Source organism: Erpetoichthys calabaricus, chromosome 9 (genome assembly GCF_900747795.2).
Source record: "Erpetoichthys calabaricus chromosome 9, fErpCal1.3, whole genome shotgun sequence".
NCBI lineage: Eukaryota > Metazoa > Chordata > Cladistia > Polypteriformes > Polypteridae > Erpetoichthys > Erpetoichthys calabaricus.
Genome location: NC_041402.2, coordinates 177030433 through 177052627, shown reverse-complemented (window position 1 = coordinate 177052627; position 22195 = coordinate 177030433). Strand labels below are relative to the sequence as shown.

The window sequence follows — 22195 nt, the reverse complement described above, 5'->3', positions numbered from 1 at the left end:
GTTCATAACTTTTATGGACAGAATTTCTAGGTGCAGCCAGGGCATTGAGGGGGTCCGGTTTGGTGGGCTCAGGATTGGGTCACTGCTTTTTGCAGATGATGTTGTCCTGTTTGCTTCATGAGGCTGTGATCAGCTCTCACTGGATTGGTTCGCAGCTGAGTGTGAAGCGGCTGGGATGGGAATCAGCACCTCCAAATCCGAGACCATGGTCCTCAGCCGGAAAAGGGTGGAGTGCCCTCTCAGGGTTGGGAGCGAGATCCTGCCTCAAGTGGAGGAGTTCAAGTATCTCGGGGTCTTGTTCACGAGTGAGGGAAGAATGGAGCGTGAGATCGACAGGCGGATCGGTGCGGTGTCCGCAGTGATGCGGGCTCTGCATCGGTCTGTCGTGGTGAAAAAGGAGCTGAGCTGTAAGGCAAAGCTCTCAATTTACCAGTCGATCTATGTTCCTACCCTCATCTATGCTCATGAGCTATGGGTAGTGACCGAAAGAACGAGATTGCGAATACAAGCGGCTGAAATGAGTTTCCTCCGTAGGGTGTCTGGGCTCTCCCTTAAAGACAGGGTGTGAAGCTCAGTCATCCGGGAGGGGCTCAGAGTAGAGCCGTTGCTCCTCCGTATCGAGAGGAGTCAGAAGAGGTGGCTCGGGCATCTGATCAGGATGCCTCCTGGACGCCTCCCTGGTGAGGTGTTCCGGGCATGTCCAACCGGGAGGAAGCCCCGGGGAAGACCCAGGACACGCCGGAGGGACTATGTCTCATGGCTGGCCTGGGAACGCCTTGGGATTCTCCCGGAAGAGCTAGAAGAAGTGGCTGGAGAGAGGGAAGTCTGGGCATCTCTGCTCAAGCTGCTGCCCCCGCAACCCGACCTCGGATAAGTGGAAGAGGATGGATGGATGGATGGATAAATCTCTAACACAATAAACTGTGCAGAAAGTGAAGAGATCAGAATACTTTCTTAATCCTATTATGACACTCAGTCACAGAGCAGTAGGGCATTGGATGGATATTCCAATCCCAGCAGCACTGAGCACAAGACAGAAATCAAGGTCATCACAGAGCACACTTATACACCAACACATTCTCACACTCTAAAGGAAACAATCACCCTTATATTCTGGATCTAGTACAGTCTTCAATGTAGCTCACAGCAACATCTTATTTATTAGCACACAGAAACTGTAAGCTATGGCTTTAGTCCAAGTACCTTCTAATTCCATTTTGACTTTATTTTGGCTGACTAAAGGAGATTGTTAATTACCAGCCAGTCAGAGCAGGGGGGACAGTGGTCATTCCCAGATGGACAAGACCTGCCCATCAGAATCCTGACCTGAATGGAGCAGAGGACAACACAAAAGACATCTCCAAAGCACTCATCACTTGCACCCACCACTCCACTACTCAGCCCACCTACACTTCATTACGGACTTGATTTTACACTATACAGTACCTTTCATATTAATCCTCTCCACTCAGTACTTACACCCTCATGATTGATTTAGAAATTCTTATTATTAAAATAACCATAAAAGAGTTCAAGATTCTTTAACACCCAATATATACTTTATTAGCAGCTTCCCTTGAGTAAATTTATCAACTATAAAACACCGGCCAAGTCCTTGAGATGTGCAGCCAACATTTAATGATGCAGGTTAGAAAGTATTAAACAGAGTCACCTCAAGGGGACACTGTGGCTCTGCAAGCAACAGCTTCAGGAGCCTATTGTAGGTTAAGCTGAGTTCTTCAGGACCAAATGGTTTGCCCTTTGATTCTTACAGGTATACAGCACAGACGTTTTCCTCATCACTGTTGCTACATATCACTGGGAAATCAGATTGTGGTTTCAAGAAGCTGAACTGCTTGCATTTTGACCAAATTTATTAATGAGGAAAAGGGGAATAGACTTCTGGGTTAGCTTCCATGTCTTGAGTATAATTCACTTCAATTTCCATCCTTTTTTTTCAGAGAAAATCTTCTCAGTTGGATCAAGGATAATGGGTTACCTCTTCTGACTACCTGATCTAGAGAGTATGGAAGTTAATTTCCTTGATAGTTTTTGTAGATTAAACCTCATCTATATAATATTACCACAGGATGGAGATTGCCACCTGATAATCTTGTTTAGGTGATGTGTATTTCTTCTTCTTGATTGCCTCCCTCAGGAGTTGGGTTCTGCTCTAGACTATTTTTTCCCTGTACTGATTGCTTTTTTAATATAGGGTTAGATTTTACTATCTTGGTCATCTTCACTAGACAAGATGATGTTTTCACTATCTTGATTACCTCTCGAGAAGGTGGTGCTGCCCTTTATAACTGTCTCTTCTAGATGAGTTTACTTATTGGTTTATTTTGGTATACTCAATATCTGAATTATCTTTTATAGTTGAGGTTGCAATTCCTGGTTAGTACTTTTAATTGGTGTTGTGTCTTCTTCTCTTTATTAGATAATGTTCATAGCTAACTCTTGATAGTCTTTTCTAGATGGGGTAGGTCTTTCTTGATTATCTTTTCTAGACGTTGTGTTCCAACTTTTGATTATTTAATTATTTATTTACTTCCGATTTAATTTCTTGAGGTTGGGTTAGAGATCACTTGTTAATTATCCTTTCTGGTACATCCAACTCCTGCCTCTGTTTTTAAATTACCTTTTCTAGGCTGGCTTTAAGTTCCTCAAATATATTTTTCTAGAAAAGGCTGGCTTCCTCCTCCTTCATTGCCTTTTCATAGATATAGGCGGGTTGTTAATCCTGATGATATCTTCCTGATATGGTCAGGTTTTGCCTCCTGTTTATATTTTCTTGATGGGAATTTAATTTGGTAAAGAAGGGACTCCCATGGTATCTCCCACCTGGAGAGATGCACGGTTGCTGACAGTCTGCTGTCTGGCTGTCCATGACCTTGTGCTTAGTTTTGTCTTACTTTGCTTGATGCTGAGGGAGGCATTTTCTGGAGCTGGACCATTCTGGCTAGCTGGCCATTGCTGGTCAGTGCTGGGATCCTCTAGGCAAACACGGCTGAGTTCTTCCAGTCAGAATAGACCAAGAAGCCACTGAATGTGCTGTCTGTCTTTTGGCTGGAGTAGAAGCCACTGTACTCAGAGAGACCCACTTGAACCCAGACCTGGTCCCCCGGCACCAGATGCAACAGGGAGCCTCCACTGAGGGAGCTTGGCTTGGGCCAATTGCCATAGAACTGGAAGTAGGAGGCCACTATCTGGCTGTTCTTCAGGATATCAAACTGCAGGCTGGCACGATACACAGTGGCATGGATAGCAAAGTAGTAGACACCCTGGCACCCTGCAAGTAAAACGGCCTGTCTCCGCATCATAGTGCCCCTGCTCATTGAGCAGGACTACATCAAAGCGCACAGCTTCGTTTGCACTGGGAGGCAGACTCCGGTTTTCTGAGAGCTTGGCACTGAAGGCGGACTTTGGAGCAACAGCACACTCACCAGCTTCTCCTTTCTCGCCCTTTTCTCCAGGCAAACCTTGGTCACCACGGTCTCCCCTCTCACCAGACATTCCTGAAAGACAAGAGTGAGAGGAGCAGCTGGCTGCGTAAGCAAGAACTGGAGAGAGTGAATGGGTGGTAAGGCAAAACCATTCAAGAACGAATTCTGATGTCAGAGACCCGAAGCTAATTAGACATCTCTTTGATTCTGTATTTCAGCAAGGACTGGGCAAGTCCAATAAAAATATGACACTGCACTGTAGCTCTGGCTTGACTTGATTACCCAGCATGCACAACTATAATATCACTATATATATTTTATAACGGGGCCTCACCAGATTCTCCAGTTTGCCCTTTTTCTCCTTTTTCTCCCGGGGCAGCATCACGACCATCTCTTCCATCCCTGCCTGGTAAGCCTGGACTTCCATGTATGCCTGGGGATCCTGGCATACCTGGCTGGCCAGAGCATAGGCTGGGAATCTGATTATCCTCAATATGATAGGACACACCAGCAAGCATTAAGAAGATGACAAAGAAGTAGATGTGGAATGACGACATTGTGATCCTGTTAAACAAAAAAAGAGAGAGAATAAAATGTTTTTTCAATGCTATTTCTATACCTGCCAGGGATGTTGCCTGTGTCTTTGTTACAATTTCTATATTTACTTCCAATCATACAATACCTAGGCTTGGCCAAAGATACAGGATGGGGTATTCTAACCCACTGAGAGTCAACAAGGCAGACTGGTGCCAGTCAGGCCCAGTGGGGCAAGTAGCTATGCTGCCTCTTCTTTTCTGTCTGTTCATCCTCTTCCCATATGTTTTCCTGTTGAATCAGTATATCTCTCAGCCACTCTTGTCACCTCATTTCAGCTCAGATCTCTGCTAATTTCACAAAATGCAATGTTCTACACATCATTTTGTGATTTTGGCTCTAATAGCAATATCATGTAAAAAGCTAAGACACCAGTCTATCACAGGGGGCTCTCACATACACACACCTGGCCCAGACCCAGGTGTATTGTTGTAAGCAGGCCTCAGAGAATTTGGGCTTTCCAATCAAACTGCTCAGCTCATAAATGAATGATTTTATTTATTATAAAAATATTGTTTTGCAAGAAAAATCAACAAAGAATTGAATAGGTGATTTTTGAATGATAGGAACCCTTCCAGTGAGTACAATTATGTTTAATACCCAGACTGGTTAGTCTATGATGGTGATAACTGAAAGGTAAGCTGGTGGCACTTTACATGACTTCCAGTGGACGGAGATGTCTGACTAACTTGACTACCTTGACGATGTTGGATTACACAACTAGAGACTACAGGGGATGACAAATTACACAGCTCCGTGACAACTTTCCACTACAATTTAACATTTCCAAAGTATCGCTAGCTCAGCCATTCTTCTGACATATAACAATGTGCTGCCTGACAGAGCTGGTGCTGTGCAAATGTTTTCCAGGATGGTGCGTTCACCTTCAATCTCTTCCCCTTTTTCTTTTTTCCATTCTGTTATGATAAGTAAAACATGAGACAGAGGAGCCCCTCTTCTGGTTTCAAGGTCAAAGACACCAGTGCTCCTTATTCATCATAGCTGCATTATATGTGTTGTAGTTCTGGCTGAATGCTCAGTGGTTGTCATATCTTACAAAAACACATACACACAGCCCACCCCAATGCCTTAAGACAAATGAAACCTGTTGAGTTGTAGACTGGTGAGTTTCAGGAGATGTCAGACTACATGGCTAATATTCATATAAGTGTTCCCTGTTGCGTCTAAATCACTAAAATTGTGCAATTGAGTCTGCAACTGAAAATCAGCTGGAAAAATTGTGTAATGTGACATGGCCTTTGTACATATGTACAGTGTCATCAGTGTAGATCAATAATATAGATCATTAGATCAATAATATAGATCATTAAAAATGAAGGCATGTCACATTACACAATTTTTCTAGTGATTTTTGTCTTTGAGAGATGACAACTGATGATTGCTCATCCAGAAGTACAAATGCATATAACATAGCTACACGGAATAAGAAAGGTGTTTTGGACCTGATAAACAGAAGAGAGGTTTGCCTGTCTGATAGTGTGTTTTACATGCCACGTGTAAGTGCTGGACTGGATGATTGGGCATTCTGAATAGGGTTGAAGATGAAGCCCGAACCAACCAGGAGGCCGGGATGAACAGAACACAGGAATGGAGGCATAACCCGGCTAGGATGATCTTTGATTTCTGTCCCACTTGGGGTGCCTGAACAATGGATGGACAAGGGACAAATTTATATTTTGAACAGTTTGTCCCCTCAGCACAAGACGTGACAGTGCTCCCCAGCTAGAACTCAACCCACAAGATTGCCTGAGAATTGTAGTATGGAACGGCGACTCAATTAGGGTCCTTGGGTGCTGCAGAGGGGCACTGTAAAGAACAGATTTCCCTATTTTGGAGAGCTTCCGTATAACTCAGAAATGCTTCCAGCATGTAATACCATGACACCGGAAATACTCCTGGGTTGATCATAAAAAGAGCCATGTTGCTTCATGAAGTAAGTCAGAGTCAGGAGGAAGCTGGGCAATGCTCACAGAGGAGACACAAATTGAGAAGTAGGTGCTTTATTGGCTATTGGTGTGGTGCTGGACTGATATTATTATGATAAGGTATGGTTACTCAATAAATAACATTCCTTTTTTTAACTTCAACTGGTGTGCGAGAGAGTTGTGTCTGGTGTTTAGGCGCTTGCTGCTCTCTAGTGGCCACACACAACAGAATGTTAAAAGAAAAAAAAAAAGCTTGGATTTTGGCTGAACTTGCCATATCTGTAAGGCCTTCTCACAGGTACCAGCATTGTCAAGCAGAAAGTTACTGGATGTAGAGAAGCAGCAAGCTTGCCATACTTTGGAAGTGGGAAACTGTATTGGAAAGTCATTGCACAATTGTCATGTAATATGACACAGTATGGAGAATGCTGTATGGATATTCGTAAATGGTTCAAAGTGAACCCCTGCTACTTTAATTACTAATGAGACTAAAAACGATTCCGCATTTCAATCCAAAACTTAATAACATCACACTGATGGCAACAGAGCGCAACTAGAAAATATATGCATAGCATAGCACTCAAGTGTGTATGGGGACTTGATTCACTGATTTGAAAAAAGGAACTTTTTTTTAATTTAATAATAAAAACAGTTGTCACATCTGTATTTATTAAATATTCTTGTAACAATGAGTCACATGCCAAAAGAACTGTGAGAATGAAATAAAGCAAAGCATATTATTAGAGTACATAAATTAATTTTAAAAGTCATGGTTTAAAAAAAAAAAAAACACGTCTAAGAAGACTTGAATTGGCTGAAATAGCTTTAATAGATGGGAGACCCCAACTCAATTGGGTAAAAATCCACAAAGACTGATGAACTGTTAGTTGCTGGTTGTGGATGGTCTACAGCTAATTATGTAGTTCAAGTTTTTAGCATAACATTTGTATACATAATATTTTGTGGGCATATTTTTCTGTTCACTGCATTCAGAGTGACATTTTTACATATAATAATAATAAATTTAATTATATAGCGCCTTTCCCATGATACATCCTTCCATTATCCAACCCGCCATATCCTAACTACAGGGTCACGGGGTTCTGCTGGAGCCAATCCCAGCCAACACAGGGCGCAAGGCAGGAAACAAACCCGGGCAGGGTGCCAGCCAGTGCCGGATTTTCCTATAGGCTAACTAGGCTTCAGCCTAGGGCCTCAAGATCAAGAGGGGCCTACATTCAAATTGTTAGCAAAATTAAAATTACACTATTCTAAAAACAGTGAACACTAAAACACTGAACTGAAAATAAGGAGAAATTCTACGCATATGACTAATAAACAAACATAAAAATGTATTGGTTAAGATCAACGCGTTAATTTTCCACACAGGTACCAATCACAACATTAGTACCAATCACAACATGTTTCATTTAACATATTGATATATATCACAGTAATGATGTACAGTGGTGTGAAAAACTATTTGCCCCCTTCCTGATTTCTTATTCTTTTGCATGTTTGTCACACAAAATGTTTCTGATCATCAAACACATTTAACCATTAGTCAAATATAACACAAGTAAACACAAAATGCAGTTTTTAAATGATGGTGTTTATTATTTAGGGGAGAAAAAAAATCCAAACCTACATGGCCCTGTGTGAAAAAGTAATTGCCCCCTTGTTAAAAAATAACCTAACTGTGGTGTATCACACCTGAGTTCAATTTCCGTAGCCACCCCCAGGCCTGATTACTGCCACACCTGTTTCAATCAAGAAATCACTTAAATAGGAGCTGCCTGACACAGAGAACTAGACCAAAAGCACCTCAAAAGCTAGACATCATGCCAAGATCCAAAGAAATTCAGGAACAAATGAGAACAGAAGTAATTGAGATCTATCAGTCTGGTAAAGGTTATAAAGCCATTTCTAAAGCTTTGGGACTCCAGCGAAGCACAGTGAGAGCCATTATCCACAAATGGCAAAAACATGGAACAGTGGTGAACCTTCCCAGGAGTGGCCGGCCGACCAAAATTACCCCAAGAGCGCAGAGACGACTCATCCGAGAGGTCACAAAAGACCCCTGGACAACGTCTAAAGAACTGCAGGCCTCACTTGCCTCAATTAAGGTCAGTGTTCGCGACTCCACCATAAGAAAGAGACTGGGCAAAAACGGCCTGCATGGCAGATTTCCAAGAAGCAAACCACTGTTAAGCAAAAAGAACATTACGGCTCGTCTCAATTTTGCTAAGAAACATCTCAATGATTGCCAAGACTTTTGGGAAAATACCTTGTGGACTGATGAGTCAAAAGTTGAACTTTTTGGAAGGCAAATGTCCCGTTACATCTGGCGTAAAAGGAACACAGCATTTCAGAAAAAGAACATCATACCAACAGTAAAATATGGTGGTGGTAGTGTGATGGTCTGGGGTTGTTTTGCTGCTTCAGGACCTGGAAGGCTTGCTGTGATAGATGGAACCATGAATTCTACTGTCTACCAAAAAATCCTGAAGGAGAATGTCCGGCCATCTGTTCGTCAACTCAAGCTGAAGCGATCTTGGGTGCTGCAACAGGACAATGACCCAAAACACACCAGCAAATCCACCTCTGAATGGCTGAAGAAAAACAAAATGAAGACTTTGGAGTGGCCTAGTCAAAGTCCTGACCTGAATCCAATTGAGATGCTGTGGCATGACCTTAAAAAGGCGGTTCATGCTAGAAAACCCTCAAATAAAGCTGAATTACAACAATTTTGCAAAGATGAGTGGGCCAAAATTCCTCCAGAGCGCTGTAAAAGACTCATTGCAAGTTATCGCAAACGCTTGATTGCAGTTATTGCTGCTAAGGGTGGCCCAACCAGTTATTAGGTTCAGGGGGCAATTACTTTTTCACACAGGGCCATGTAGGTTTGGATTTTTTTTTCTCCCTAAATAATAAAAACCACCATTTACAAACTGCATTTTGTGTTTACTTGTGTTATATTTGACTAATGGTTAAATGTGTTTGATGATCAGAAACATTTTGTGTGACAAACATGCAAAAGAATAAGAAATCAGGAAGGGGGCAAATAGTTTTTCACACCACTGTATTTTATTATCTCTCATGTAATTTACAAACTTAAAAATGGAAGGTGAAAGGGCCTCATAAGTGGAATAGCCTAGGGCCTCTTTTCATATAAATCCGGCCCTGGTGCCAGCCCACCGCAGGGCACACGCACACAATTTAGAATCACCAATGCACCTAACCTGCATGTCTGTGGACTGTGTGAGGAAGCCGGACCACTCTGAAGAAACCCACGCAGACACGGGGAGAACATGCAAACTCCACGCAGGGAGGACCCGGGAGGTTAACCCAGGTCTCCCAACTGTGAGGCAGCAGTGCTACCCACTGCGCCACCGTGCTGCCCTCCGATGATACAGTGCAAATATATTCTAATGTGATGTATATGCGCTTTATTTTGCATATATTGTCTACACTTTAGCTTACGTTTTTACTGCATTAGGCTACTTATCCAAATTGTACTGGTGACAGTAGACAAGATGCATTCATGTAAGAAAGCATAATGACGATAAAGTAGAATTGAGTAAACCTTTTGAAAGAATACCTGATGGACAGTTAAAATCTACTGGAGTTAGTAAAGAGCCTTATCAGCATACATCTGCAATAGAAAAAAGTTAAAGCTTATTTCCAAAAGAAATGGTAGTCGCGACGTTGCTTATTAACATGGCAGTACGTGTTTATTTACTACGTATATGATAATACGTATTTATTTACTGTCTCCCCGCGTGGCAACGTGTAGATATAACCTTAATTCTTCCATTCATTTCTAGAAAAGTGGCTGCTGAGTTTTGATTGCTTGTAGTTTTTTAATTGCACGGTCCCCGAGTTCCACTACGATGTAAAGCTGCGGCAGGACCGAGTTGAGCTTGTGAAGGTTCGCGCCAACTGCTAAATGAGACCGCGCGTCCACCTGCGCGCGCAGCTCTGCCGGCGATGACGTCAAGGTTTGGTGTTTGGTTCGCCAATCAGATGAGTAAAAGAAGAAAATATAAAATACATAAAAGACGAAATAACCTATCTAATCTTAAACGGAAAGAGTAACTTAATCTGTTTTTTTAGGAGGACGCAGCACGTTTATCAGTTTTAACTACTTCAAACTGTCACCAATGCTTTTTACCTAGAGTTTTTGAAAATTTGAAAAGTATGTATGGCGCGTTCTGTTCGAGATAACGAAAACGGACCTTCCCTGACAAATTCCGACGAATAATTACAAAGGAACTTGTCCACAGGGAGAGGAGTTTCATGGTGACGACAGACTGGACGACGTCGTGACAGCAGGTACCTTTGGACCCTGGTAGGAACGTATCTGGTAGAAAGATGTGGAAGGATGGACAGATGAGAAAGGTTCAACTAAAAAAAAGACACTTTATTCAGCTTATCTGAGGAAGTTTCACAGAGGGTGAGTTATTATTTTGCATTCTATGTATGCTTTGCTGCGCATGTGGTGTGTGTCCTGCATTCTCTGCTGTTTTTATATTGCTTTTATTGTTCGTGGATGTGTATGTTTCTATGGTGATGCTTTATTATAGCACTCACCAGGGCCATCTTAACAGCATCATAGGCCCCCAGGCAAAGTAGTGCACTGGGGCCCCTGTTTTGATAGCAGATCAGAAACATTGTGGGTTCCTATGCTCCTGGGGCACCTGGCCAGTGCCCACACGTTAAGACAGCCCTGGCACAGAGTGTGTGATTAGCATAGGCTCTTGCATTTCATAATCAAACATTACAATAAAAAATGGCATTATGTTATCCCTTCAGCACTGGCACAGGTTTTTGAAAGTCTTTAAAGAGTTTTTGGGTGATTGCATTTTTGGTTTGGTGGTCAGGGCTTAATGCTGTTTTATATTTTTTGGTTAGCTCCTGTTGGGCTTCTGAGGAGAATGTCTGTTTTTGTGCTACAGTGTAGATATCTCTTCTTACTTCCACCGACCTTATGATACATACCATCACTTCATTCTAGTGCTTGATTGCTGTTCATATAATTAAAATTATTTTCTCATCAACCCTTTCAAATACACTACCAGTCAAAAGTTTGGACACACCCAGAAATGTTCATGTTTTTGACAGATAAATTCTTTTAAATCAAGGTACCATTAAATTGATTTTAAAATGCAGCCAAGACATCACTACAGTAGTGTTGCTAATGGTTATTACTGTTTGAAATAACTGATTTTTAATTTATTATTTACATATGACTGCAAAGCTCAATTTTCAGCAGATATTTCTTCAGTGTCCCAATGATCAGCACCCTTAGTGTATCCTTGGGGCAAAAAAAAAAAATCTTTATTAATAATCAATAGTGTTTCTATTTGGAAGGGTCTTTATTAGGTGGGGAAAAGTAACTATTCTATTTATGTACAAAAATTGCTGGCCAGGTGTTTGAAATGACACTAAGGTTCTATCTATAGTCTATTTATGGCATTGTGGTTGGCATCAGGTGTTGATCTTCGTGTACCCCAATATCATTAGCTGCAAGGCACAGGTTGGGGGTGGAGGGTACTGGTCCATCAACAGGGCAAACTCAGTCAGGACCAATTTAAGGCCATGTCACATTATATGACTTTTCCAACAATTTTCAGTTGTGAACTTCATTTCATAATTTTAGTGAGTAGGGGGCAGTTGTGTTGTGTGACATACCCAGTGACTCAGCCCAAATAGTCTGGTATTCACCCCGACAAAATCAAACTGGTCTGATTTTATCATAAGTGGTAGTGGTGGGTTCAGTGTATGCATGAGGGCTGACAACCAATGAGTACACCCAATACCTGGAAGTACAATGCATATAATGCAGCTGTGAGGAATAAAGAACACAAGTGTTTTGGACCTAGTGAACAGAAGAGAGGCTTGTGTGTCTGATGTCTCACGTTTTACATACTAAGATAGAATGGAAAAAAGAAAAACAAATGCAGAGTTTGCAGTTGAAGTCGCTATACCTGCAATCCCTTCACATGAGCACTGACTCTATCAGATGGCACGTTATTTGCCCTTAGAAAAAAGGGCAAGCTCATGGTACTTCAAAAATGTGAAACTGTGCTGGAAAGTTATCATGGAGTCATCTAATCTGACATCACATGTGAATACTTGTAATGCAAGTTGACATGCTCAGGCAACAAGATCAGCAATGACTGTTGTCAAATTTGACATTTCCTGCAACCAGAAGTCGTGAATGTGCCAGGGGCTTTGAAGTCATCAATCAAGCCCATCTTTAGGATGAATGACAAAGTCGAAGATAGTGGAGAAAACCAATGTGAGCACAAGAAGATCATGTAAACAATGCAGACAATGACCAAACTGGGATTTGAAGCCTTGAGTCCGGAGCCCTAATCATTAAGCCACATTATAAATCACTTCAAGCCTGCTCATAGTCTGATAACTGAACATTTTATTTCTTGCTTAGTAAGCATAGCTAATATATTTTTGTATATGTATGCTGTAAATGGTGGCCAGGCCTTATGAATTATCATTCTGGCCAGCACAACGACTAGAAGATGATGTCAGGGAATGACATATGCATGTCTTTGTATACTTTTCATTCTGTTTCTGTTATATTCAAACTGTTCTCTTAGTAGTGTGTGTTTGAACTTTGTCGTTCCTTCCTTGATTTGTATTGTATTGAGGAATTTCACATTTGCCCTGCAACCCGAAAACTAATGTTTTATGTGCAGATGTTTAGATTTGTTTAATTACATTTATAAAACACTTTTCTAACCTTCTCAAAGCACTTTACATAGCCAGTGGGGAGCCACTTCAACCACCACCAATGTGTAGCATCCATCTGGATGATATACAGTAAGAGCAGCCATTCTTGCGTCAGTATGTTCACTACACATTAGCTATTAGGTGATGAAGATGTAAGAGAAATAGATATCCAGTAAGAGACAGTTAATGATTGGGTTCAGAATGACCAGGCTGTGGTAGACAGTTTAGTTAGGACTTTGGGGAACACCCGACTCTTTTCAAAGTATATCCGGGAATCTTTTATGACCACAGGGAGTCAGGCCCTTGGTTTTACATTGTATCCAAAGGATGGCACCATTATTTATAGCACAGTGTTCCCGTAGATGCACTTGGGCATTGAAATCCATACTTAAATCCCAAGGTCATTGCCCAAGCTGACCTCACTAACAACTCTTTCTAATTTTATATAATTCAGTTCAGTCAAACTTTTAAAATACCAAGCAGGGAACTCAAAAGAGGGACAGTTGAAATGTCCAGAGAAGACAGAGTGAACGTGGAGTGGACTGTGGGATGCCACTTCTGCACATGTTCCGGGGGAGCAATCATGGACTGCTCAATACCTCCCCGGGATGCTTGGTGGCAGCCTCCCTGGCTGAGGATGGTGCCTCAGTTTCCCACAGGGCTCCATAGGAGATGGAGTTCTCCACAGCCCTGTTGGGATCTGGAGTGGCCACCAGGGGGTGCTGCATGGGTCCCTGAGCCGGCCTGGACAACTCTACAGCCCTGCCCGGAAGTTCAATCAGAAGCAGGTGATCAAGCACCTGGAGCACTTCCGGGTGGGCTATAAAACGGGCACGGCAACCACCACTGAGGGCCAGAATCGGGAGGAAGAGGACGAGGTTGCCAAGGAGGAGTGGTGGTGCTAAACGGGAGTGTAGTTGTGCTTTGGATTTGGGCTTACTGGGACTGTGTTGTGGCTGGGGGGTTCACAGGGAAGACGTGCCCTCCAGCTGAAGAAAATAAAGTCTTTGCTTGGATCTTACATGTGCCTCTGTGTCAGTCTGTGCCGGGTCAGGCGCTATACAGCGTCCTTTATCACAGGACATTAAACAGTTATGGAAGATTTCCTAGAAACAGTGTTTTCCAATACTGTAATCAAGGATGGGTTAATGTCAGTCAGTCAGTCATCTTCCAACCCGCTATATCCCAACACAGGGTCACAGGGGTCTGCTGGAGCCAATCCCACCCAACACAGGGTGCAAGGCAGGAACAAATCTCTGGGCAGGGTGCCAGCCCACCACAGGGCGCACACCCACACACCAAGCACACACTAAAGACAATTTAGGATCACCAATGCACCTAACCTGCATGTCTTTGGACTGTGGGAGGAAACCAGAGCACCCGGAGGAAACCCACGCAGACACGGGGAGAACATGCAAACTCCACGCAGGGAACACCCGGGATGCGAACCCAGGTCTCCTTAATGCGAGGCAGTAGTGCTACCACTGCACCACCATGCCGCCCATGGGTTTATGTCTTAGCATTAAATTAACTGTCCCATATTCTCCTTATCCCTGTCACTCGCTCCATTTATATTGCATTCTTATCACCCATGCCTCTCTACCCTGTTCATTTCTCCTATAATCTCCCCATCCCTCCTCCTGCTCCTCTCCCTCCCTGGAGTCAGAGTGAGGGCTGGGATCCAAATGTCAGCTATGAGTCACCACTGGAATGTCTGCTGCTCTCTCACTCTTGCCGGGTCCTTCTCCATGGATCTGTGCTGAGAGCACTTGTTTTCTCTGTCATTCGCTTTTACTTTGCTTCTTGTTCCAGTAATTCACATTCTTTCTATGGACCCTGGATCTTCAAGTTTCATTTCATGGACAGGCCCGCCCATCATAATCCTACTCATAGATATTGAATGTCCTGTAAACAGCAGCAGCTGCTGAGCTCCAGGAAACCTGGACTTTTCCTGTTTCTGTTGATTTTATTAGATCATTAGAAGAGATTGCACAGCAGCTAATATAAAATAAAGCAAGACCACGTTTTATTAGATTTATCCCTTGCCCTACGGCACCCCACCCAAATTCCTTGGCTTCCCCAATAAGTTCGTTTTGCAAGTGCGGGACTCTTTGTGTCGATCTTCTTGCAGTTTGTGAGGATTCAGTACCTCATAATTCTACGCCCTATAGCCCAAACATGTTAAATCTCAGTGTACTTAAACCCTTTGAATTTGAACATGTCTGTTCTTTGTTTATGACAGGTTCATCACCTCAGCACCTAGTGATTTAACTTTCACTTCACTAATTCTGTCAAATGTCAGGAGCCTGCATTTTGTCAACTTTAGATTCTGAGTCCCAAGTAATCACAATGCTCATCCTGTAAGATCTCAGGAACCTGCTTAAACAAATTCTGCTTACTTTCTTTCAGTTTTTCATATCCTATACTCCTTGAAGTCTAATGCTGCAGTATCTGGAGGTCATAGTGTTGGGCTCCATGAAGTCGAACCCCACCAGACCTTTCATTTTTACCTCTTTTTTTTATTCTGCCTGATGCCAGTATCCTGCATATATTCTTGTTAGAAGTGTTATCCTGGCCTGTCCAGTTTCTAGGCATATGGCAGTTTTATCTCTATAGGTTTGATCCCAACAGATCTCTGATTCTGTCAGTTTTACCTCCTCATGGCTGATCTTGCCAGATGCCTATATCCTGCATTTTGCCTGCTTTACAGTCTGATCCCAGATAATCTCAGAGTCCTGGCAGCTTTACTGCTTAGAACCCGATCAAGTCATATGTTTGTCTTCCAGGTATGACAATCCTATTGAATGAGTCTGTCATATCAATGTATCCTGGTCAGCTTAGACTCTGATCCTGCCGGATGCCACTTCCCTGTAGCCTGCCCTCATTGATGTCTGATTCAGCATAATCTCACTGTAAATTCTCTTCATACTGCATCTGTAACTCATGTAAACCAAGCCAGCCACATCTCAGTATCCTGCAGAATTACGTCTTGTAATATTTATGGTCAGATTTAATCTGTTAATTTAATACATTCAGGTTTCACAGTCCAAAATTTGTATGATCACGAGACCCTGTCCAATTTCAGAGTCCTGGATCTTCACTCCAGTAAGATTTCTGTATTTTGACTTGTGACTTCCTGCCTCTTGATTCTACTAGATATTAGTTTTCTGACACTTTGCATCTGTCCTCTTTCAACTTGCCAAATAGGCTATGTCTTTAATTCTTGTAGCCTGATACTCTATGCACCCATCATAGAGTCTAATTCTGTAAGATTTCAGAATCTGTTGGCAACTCCTGCCTCTTTAATTATACATAATCTAACCCTGTCAGTACTAAGGAGGGCTTTTCATCCCTGGTCCACTTCGGAGAACACCATTCCAGGTTGTCTTAAAGCTTCAGACAGAGAGCTGATTGAGAGGAGTGATATGACAGATTTACATTTTGAAGTCAAAGTTTGTCAGTTTTCCTCATCATGAAGTCCTGCTGTGTTACCCTTTTGGGATGAAGTCTTTGAGATCTCAAACTCCTATGTTTTTACCTCCAGTGTTTGATCCTGCTAAATTTTAATACACTACATTTTTGTCTTCAGCTGTCTGACACACCAAATCTTGGTCACCTGCATTTGCTATCCATAGAGTCTGATCCTGTCAGTGTCCTATAGATTTACCATTTAGTCCTGGTAGATCTCAAATAATGGTATTTTTGCCTACTTCCAGCTGATTCATTCCCCCAGCCCACAAATACACGTGCCCACATTCTCTGCCACACTCTGCATAGTTTTAGATGGAGGAGGGGGTCCCCTTCTAAGTTTCCAATGCGTTAATATAAATATATAGGTTCAAAAAGCAGAGGGGGAGTGGGTTCCCAGGTCACCCTTGGAGAGTCGAGCCCAATGAAGCAAATACATTACATTGAGGAACAGGGAGATTCTCCAATTGTGCAACCATTTACTTCCAGTGCCAACATTAGCTTAATGCTGGTACTGTACCACTTTAAAATTGTGTTTTTCTGTATTTTTTAGTACTAGCATACCATGCTATTCTACTTATTAATTCATAATACCTTGCAGTTTTGCCTCCCACTGTCTGATCCTGACATGAATTGGGAGACTGCATCTTACCTACCAGATATTGGTACCATCCACTGTACTGATTAATTTTATGAGATCTTATCTTATATTCTACATTTTACCTACACCACCTGAGGTTAACAAATTTTAATGTTTTGCATTTTACCTGTCATCCTGTCAGATGCCTACAGCCTGCATCCTCAGTGTTTAGTGTCCAATCCTGACAAATCTGTGTTCTGCACTTTAACTCTTTTGAGTCTAACCCTGTGATGCTTGTACCTATTGCCAACTGATCTTACTAGATCTTAGTTCTCTCTAGTTTTATGACCCCCAATTACAAAAATGTTTTGACAGTATGGAAAACACTAATACAATAAAAACAAAAAAAAAAGTGACTTGTAAATTTACTTTGACTTGTATAAAAAAAAACTGAATAAAGACAAGATATTTAATGTTTTACATTGTAAACTGCAATTTTTTTTTGAAGATACACATTTATTCTGAAATTGGTGACTGCAACATGTGCCAAAAAAGTTGGGATAAGGGCAGATTAGATCTAATAATGATGTGACAGGTGATGTGAAAAGATGATATAACTGTGTTCTAGTATATAAAGAGCCTCCATAAAAGACCTAGTCCTTCAAGAACAAGGATGGGTTGAATCTCACCGATTTGCCAACAAATGCCCCAGCAAATAACCTAGCACTTTAAGCAGTGTTCCCCAATGACAAATCAGTAGGATTTTAGGCATTTCTTCCTGTATAGTGTACATTATAACTAAAAAATTGGCTCGGATCTCAGTGTGTAAAGGGCAAGGCTGAAAACAATGCACCTAACCTGCATGTCTTTGGACTGTGGGAGGAAACTAGAGCACCAGAGGAAACCCACATTGACAGGCGGAGTGGTGGCTCCGAGGCTAGGGATCTGCACTGGCAATCGGAAGGTTGCCGGTTCGAATCCCGTAAATGCCAATAGGGACTCTTCAGCAAGGTCCTTAACCTGCAATTGCTGAGCGCTTTGAGTAGTGGGAAAAGCGCTATATAAATGCAAAGAATTATTATTATTATTATTATGGGGGAGAACATGCAAACTCCACACAGGGAGGACCTGGGAAGCGAACTGTGAGGTCTCCTAACTGCGAGGCAGCAGCGCTACCCACTGCACCACCGTGCCACCTAGGCTCAGGAATACTTCAGTAAATCTTTGTCAGTTAACATCATTTGCTGCTGTATCCACAGAGGCAAGTTAAGGCTTTACTATGAGAAGCAGAAGCACTGCCGAATTATGTGGTCATGGTCTTATCTGAGATGGAAAGATGTGCAGTCAGATTGGTATTTTTTATTGCGACGAGTCAACATTAAAATATTTTTTGGAAAAATCAGCCGTTGTGTTCTCCAGACCAAAGAGGCAAAGGACCATCCAAGGCAAAAGCCAGCGCCTGTCATGGTATAGGGGTGTTTTACTGCCCATGTCATATCTGAGAGGGCACCATTAATGCAGAAAGATATGTACAAATTTTGGAGCAACATGTGCTGCCACACGATGCCATCTTTTCTAGGGAGATCCCTACAGTGCCAAAACACATTCTACCCAGATTATAAGTGCATGGCTTAATAAATGTTGTTAAAAGAAATGGTGATGTTACACAGGGAGAAGCACTTGACTGTACTAACTTTTGTGAAGCGTTTTGCAGTTAACAATATGTATGTGTGTATTTTCAAAAAACAGTTAAATTCGCAAGGTCAACATCAGTCTAAATAAAATGATTAGTAAAGCTGCTTCAATCTTGGGCATCAGGCTGGACTAACTGGAGGAAGTGGTAGAACAGAGGTCGCTCACGAAGCTGCTTACAGTTCTGTATAATGACTCTTATCACTTCTATGAGGTCTTGGCTAAATAGAGGGGCACCTTCAGCAACAGACTGAGACATCTGTGTTGTATGTGAGTTTGTTTTTACCCTTAGCCATCATACTCTATTATGAATCACTCCTTGGGCTGAGGCTTTGTTATTCCCTGTGTACTGAATGGTACTGAGCTGGTCCAGTAGACATCTTAAAATACAATGACGGTGTATGCCAATATACTGTGCCAATGACTGACACTGTACTGTACTGTATAGACATCACTATACTGTGATATGGTAGCTGAAAAGTATGTGCAATTCTAAACACAATTCACTTAGTAAATACCTGCAAAGTTTTTAATATACTTGAAGATAATTCTTGTTACATGTCTGTTTGTACCTTGGTAACATACTTATGATTATGATACTTTTTGTTATAAGTATGTTTTTGCCTTTATGTTGCTATAAACCTGCAATTTTGTTTGGAATTAATAAGGGATCTATACAGTATACAGTAGATTGATCAATTGTATTGTTGTTGTTTCAGTATAGTACAGGGTAAATAGAATTTACTACTCCTTTTTGTTTTAATGAGCATTTTCCATACTGACCCAACTTTTATGGATTTGTGATTGTATCTCTGGCTGTCTGATCCTATCAGATTTTAATCATCAACATCGTTCATCCTTGGAGCCTGATTCTATCAGATCTCAGTACCCTGCTGCCTTGTACATTGAAGTCTAATTCTATGAGATGTCAGAATACTGCTATTTTACCTCCTGACGCTTCTCCTTAATACTATTCAGTGTTAATTCTAATCCAAGCCAGATCCTAATGAAATCCCTGGCGCCTGATCCTGTCAGTTCTCAGTGCCCTGTAGTTTTAATCCCATGAGACCCCCGCATGCTACATTTTTAGCTGCTTGAACTGATCCAAACCGGATTTTCTGCGTCTTTAGATCTTACTCTCTGATCCTGTTTCCTGCAGCTTCACCACCCAAGTTTGTGATTTTTTTGTCAATATTAATCAACACTTTCTATCTTTCTTCCATATTGCCTCACTAACTATTCTTAAGATTTAAACAGAAACTTGGATCAGAAGAGTGAAGAGCAGCCGGTCAGCTGTGAGCTGCCTTGGCTTAATCACAGCTGAACTGGGAGGAATAAAAAAACAACCCTCAAGACGCTCTTTAGGAAAGCTTTCAGAGAAACAGAAGGAATAGGATACTGCCAAAGAGCGGCCACTTAAAGAAACAACAGAAAGTCTGTTTCACAGGAAGTCATCCACTGTGTTATATAAATGATAGGAAAATTCAGTACTACTGTTAAAATAAAGAAAGTAAAGCAAAGATGTCTACAGTCGCAGTGCAGAGAAAAGATGAAAGCCTCAGAAGTCACCGACGAGAGGCAGAGCCACGGAAAGTGTACTTACCAGACCTTGGAAGTCTGCGTCCAGATCCTGACTGTGAGAAATGTTTCTTTCAACTCCAGGCTAGAAACTGGATCCAGTGCCTTCGGAGGGGAAATTGCACAGGCAGCCAATGAGCCGTCAGATGGGTGGTGGTGAGGGAATGGAGGTGGGTGGGTCATTTTTGTGTGAGAGCATCCTAGTACAACAGAAATGAAAAGTAGTTCAAGCATAAGTGGACCCTGGAAAGCAGCCACCCAATCAGGGCATCATTCCTGGCCTCATTGCTTAGACTGGTACTGCCTGTCCTGGCTCTGGCATCCTAACCAAAGGAAAAAAGGCAGCAGAGAAGGATTTGCAACATTTTTTATGTGGTGCTCAAGTTCAGTGCATATTGTATGGCCCATAAAGGTAGTATACTCATGATGATGAAAGTTTTGTCACTGATTACAGAAAAAAGCCAAGCAAAATGACACCTTTTATTGGCTAACTAAAAAGATTACATCTTGCCTGAAGAAGGGGCCTGAATTGCCTCGAAAGCTTGCATATTGTAATCTTTTTAGTTAGCCAATAAAAGGTGTCATTTTGCTTGGCTTTTCTCTACATTCATAATGGCTAACACGGTACAACACCCTAGTATCACTGATTACAGGAATGTCTCTGGAGTCTGAACCTGGAGCTGGTGGCACTGAAGGCCATCCCACTTCTTAGAAAGCTGCAGATCTCATTCAGCAGACAGTGAAGGACAACAAAGCGCCAGTAAGCATTTTACAGCCTTAGCTTTATGGCTTTTCTTCTGTTGCATTGGGAAAGAGAGTTCTGGCAGCACACGTGCCTGGCAAGTACTGTTAATGAGGGCCTTCAAAGTTTTTTATTGTAGTAAATACCCTCCGATCATTAGAAAAGACTTAAGAGTGTAATAAAATGTAGCCTGCAGCAGAGACAAAAGAAATTCAAAGCTTCAAGGTCACCTTTTAAGCCAGCACTGCTGTGTGGCGCTCCCTATATCTTTGCAAAAGGACGAAGGTCCAAGTCTTTAGAGTCCTGGTGCTTCCTGTTTTGCTATATGGGTGTGAGACATGGACGCTGTCCAGTAACCTAAGACTAAGATTGGACTCCTTCTGTATTGTGTCTCTTCAGAGAATTCTTGTGTACCGCTGGTTTGACTTTGTGTTGAACGAGCAGTTGCTCACAGAGTCCCGAATGAGGCACATTACCTCTTTTGTGAGGGAGCGTCAGTTACAGCACTATGGCCATGTGGCATGATTTCCTGAGGGTGATCCAGCTCTCAGGATCCTCATTGTTGAGGACCCAAGTGGCTGGACCAGGCCAATGGGACGCCCACGTAACACCTGGCTGCAGCAAATAGATGGTCATTTCCGGAGGGTAGGACTGGACTGCGTGTCTACCCAGAGGGTTGCCAACCGGGATCCCAAGCTGTTTTGTCATGTGGTGGGTGCGGCAACATGCCGTACCAGTGCATGCTTCCCGACCTGACCTGACTGCTGTTCAAGACAAATGTGCTCAAAAATCGTCTCAACCACTGACTGTCAGTGTGTCCTTCAGATGTGCAGTGGCTACTGCTGTTCTACTCGGTATTAAGGTGTGGGCTTAGTTATAGGATTTCAGACTAATAATTTTACTACAGTTTTTGTGGTCAGCATTGAATGTTGCTCTCTGTTGTTTGTTACCTTCATACTTTCATATCATTTAAATTGTATGCATTGTAGTTCACTTGTGTATGTTGCCTTGGATAAAGACATCTGCTAAAGCAATACTAATAATAATAATTCATCCATCAATCCATTTTATTAACCCATTTATCCAGGGCAGGGTCATGGGGCAGCTGGAGCCTATCCTAGCAATCATGGAATACAAGGTGGGAACAATACCTGGACAGGGCACCATTCCATCTCAGGATGAACACACAGACACACATACTGGGGCCAGTCCACCTAACCTGCATGTAATAGTAGTTCAGGGTTCTGTGTTAGCGTGAGTATGTGCATGACTGAGGTCCCTTCCAGGGTCAGTTCCTGATCTGCCCCTTTTGTTGCTGGGGTGGGCTCCCATTGCACTGTATTGGTTTAAGCGGGTTTGAGTATGTTATACCAACTCTTTAATAATGATGTTG

At 42.3% G+C, this 22195-nt stretch overlaps 2 protein-coding genes across 2 annotated transcripts in view; one reads left to right on the top strand and one right to left on the bottom strand.

Annotated features, from left to right (window-relative positions):
• The window catches only part of LOC114656856 (40S ribosomal protein S25), a 1002297-nt gene that overhangs the window by 496419 nt on the left and 483683 nt on the right, over positions 1–22195 (top strand). The window lies entirely within an intron of this gene.
• Positions 1538–20258, bottom strand: c1qtnf5 (C1q and TNF related 5). The gene is given in 4 exon segments (XM_028808431.2): positions 1538–3284; positions 3286–3518; positions 3781–4010; positions 20086–20258. Coding segments are annotated over 4 exon segments (909 nt in total). The 5' UTR covers positions 20244–20258; the 3' UTR covers positions 1538–2996.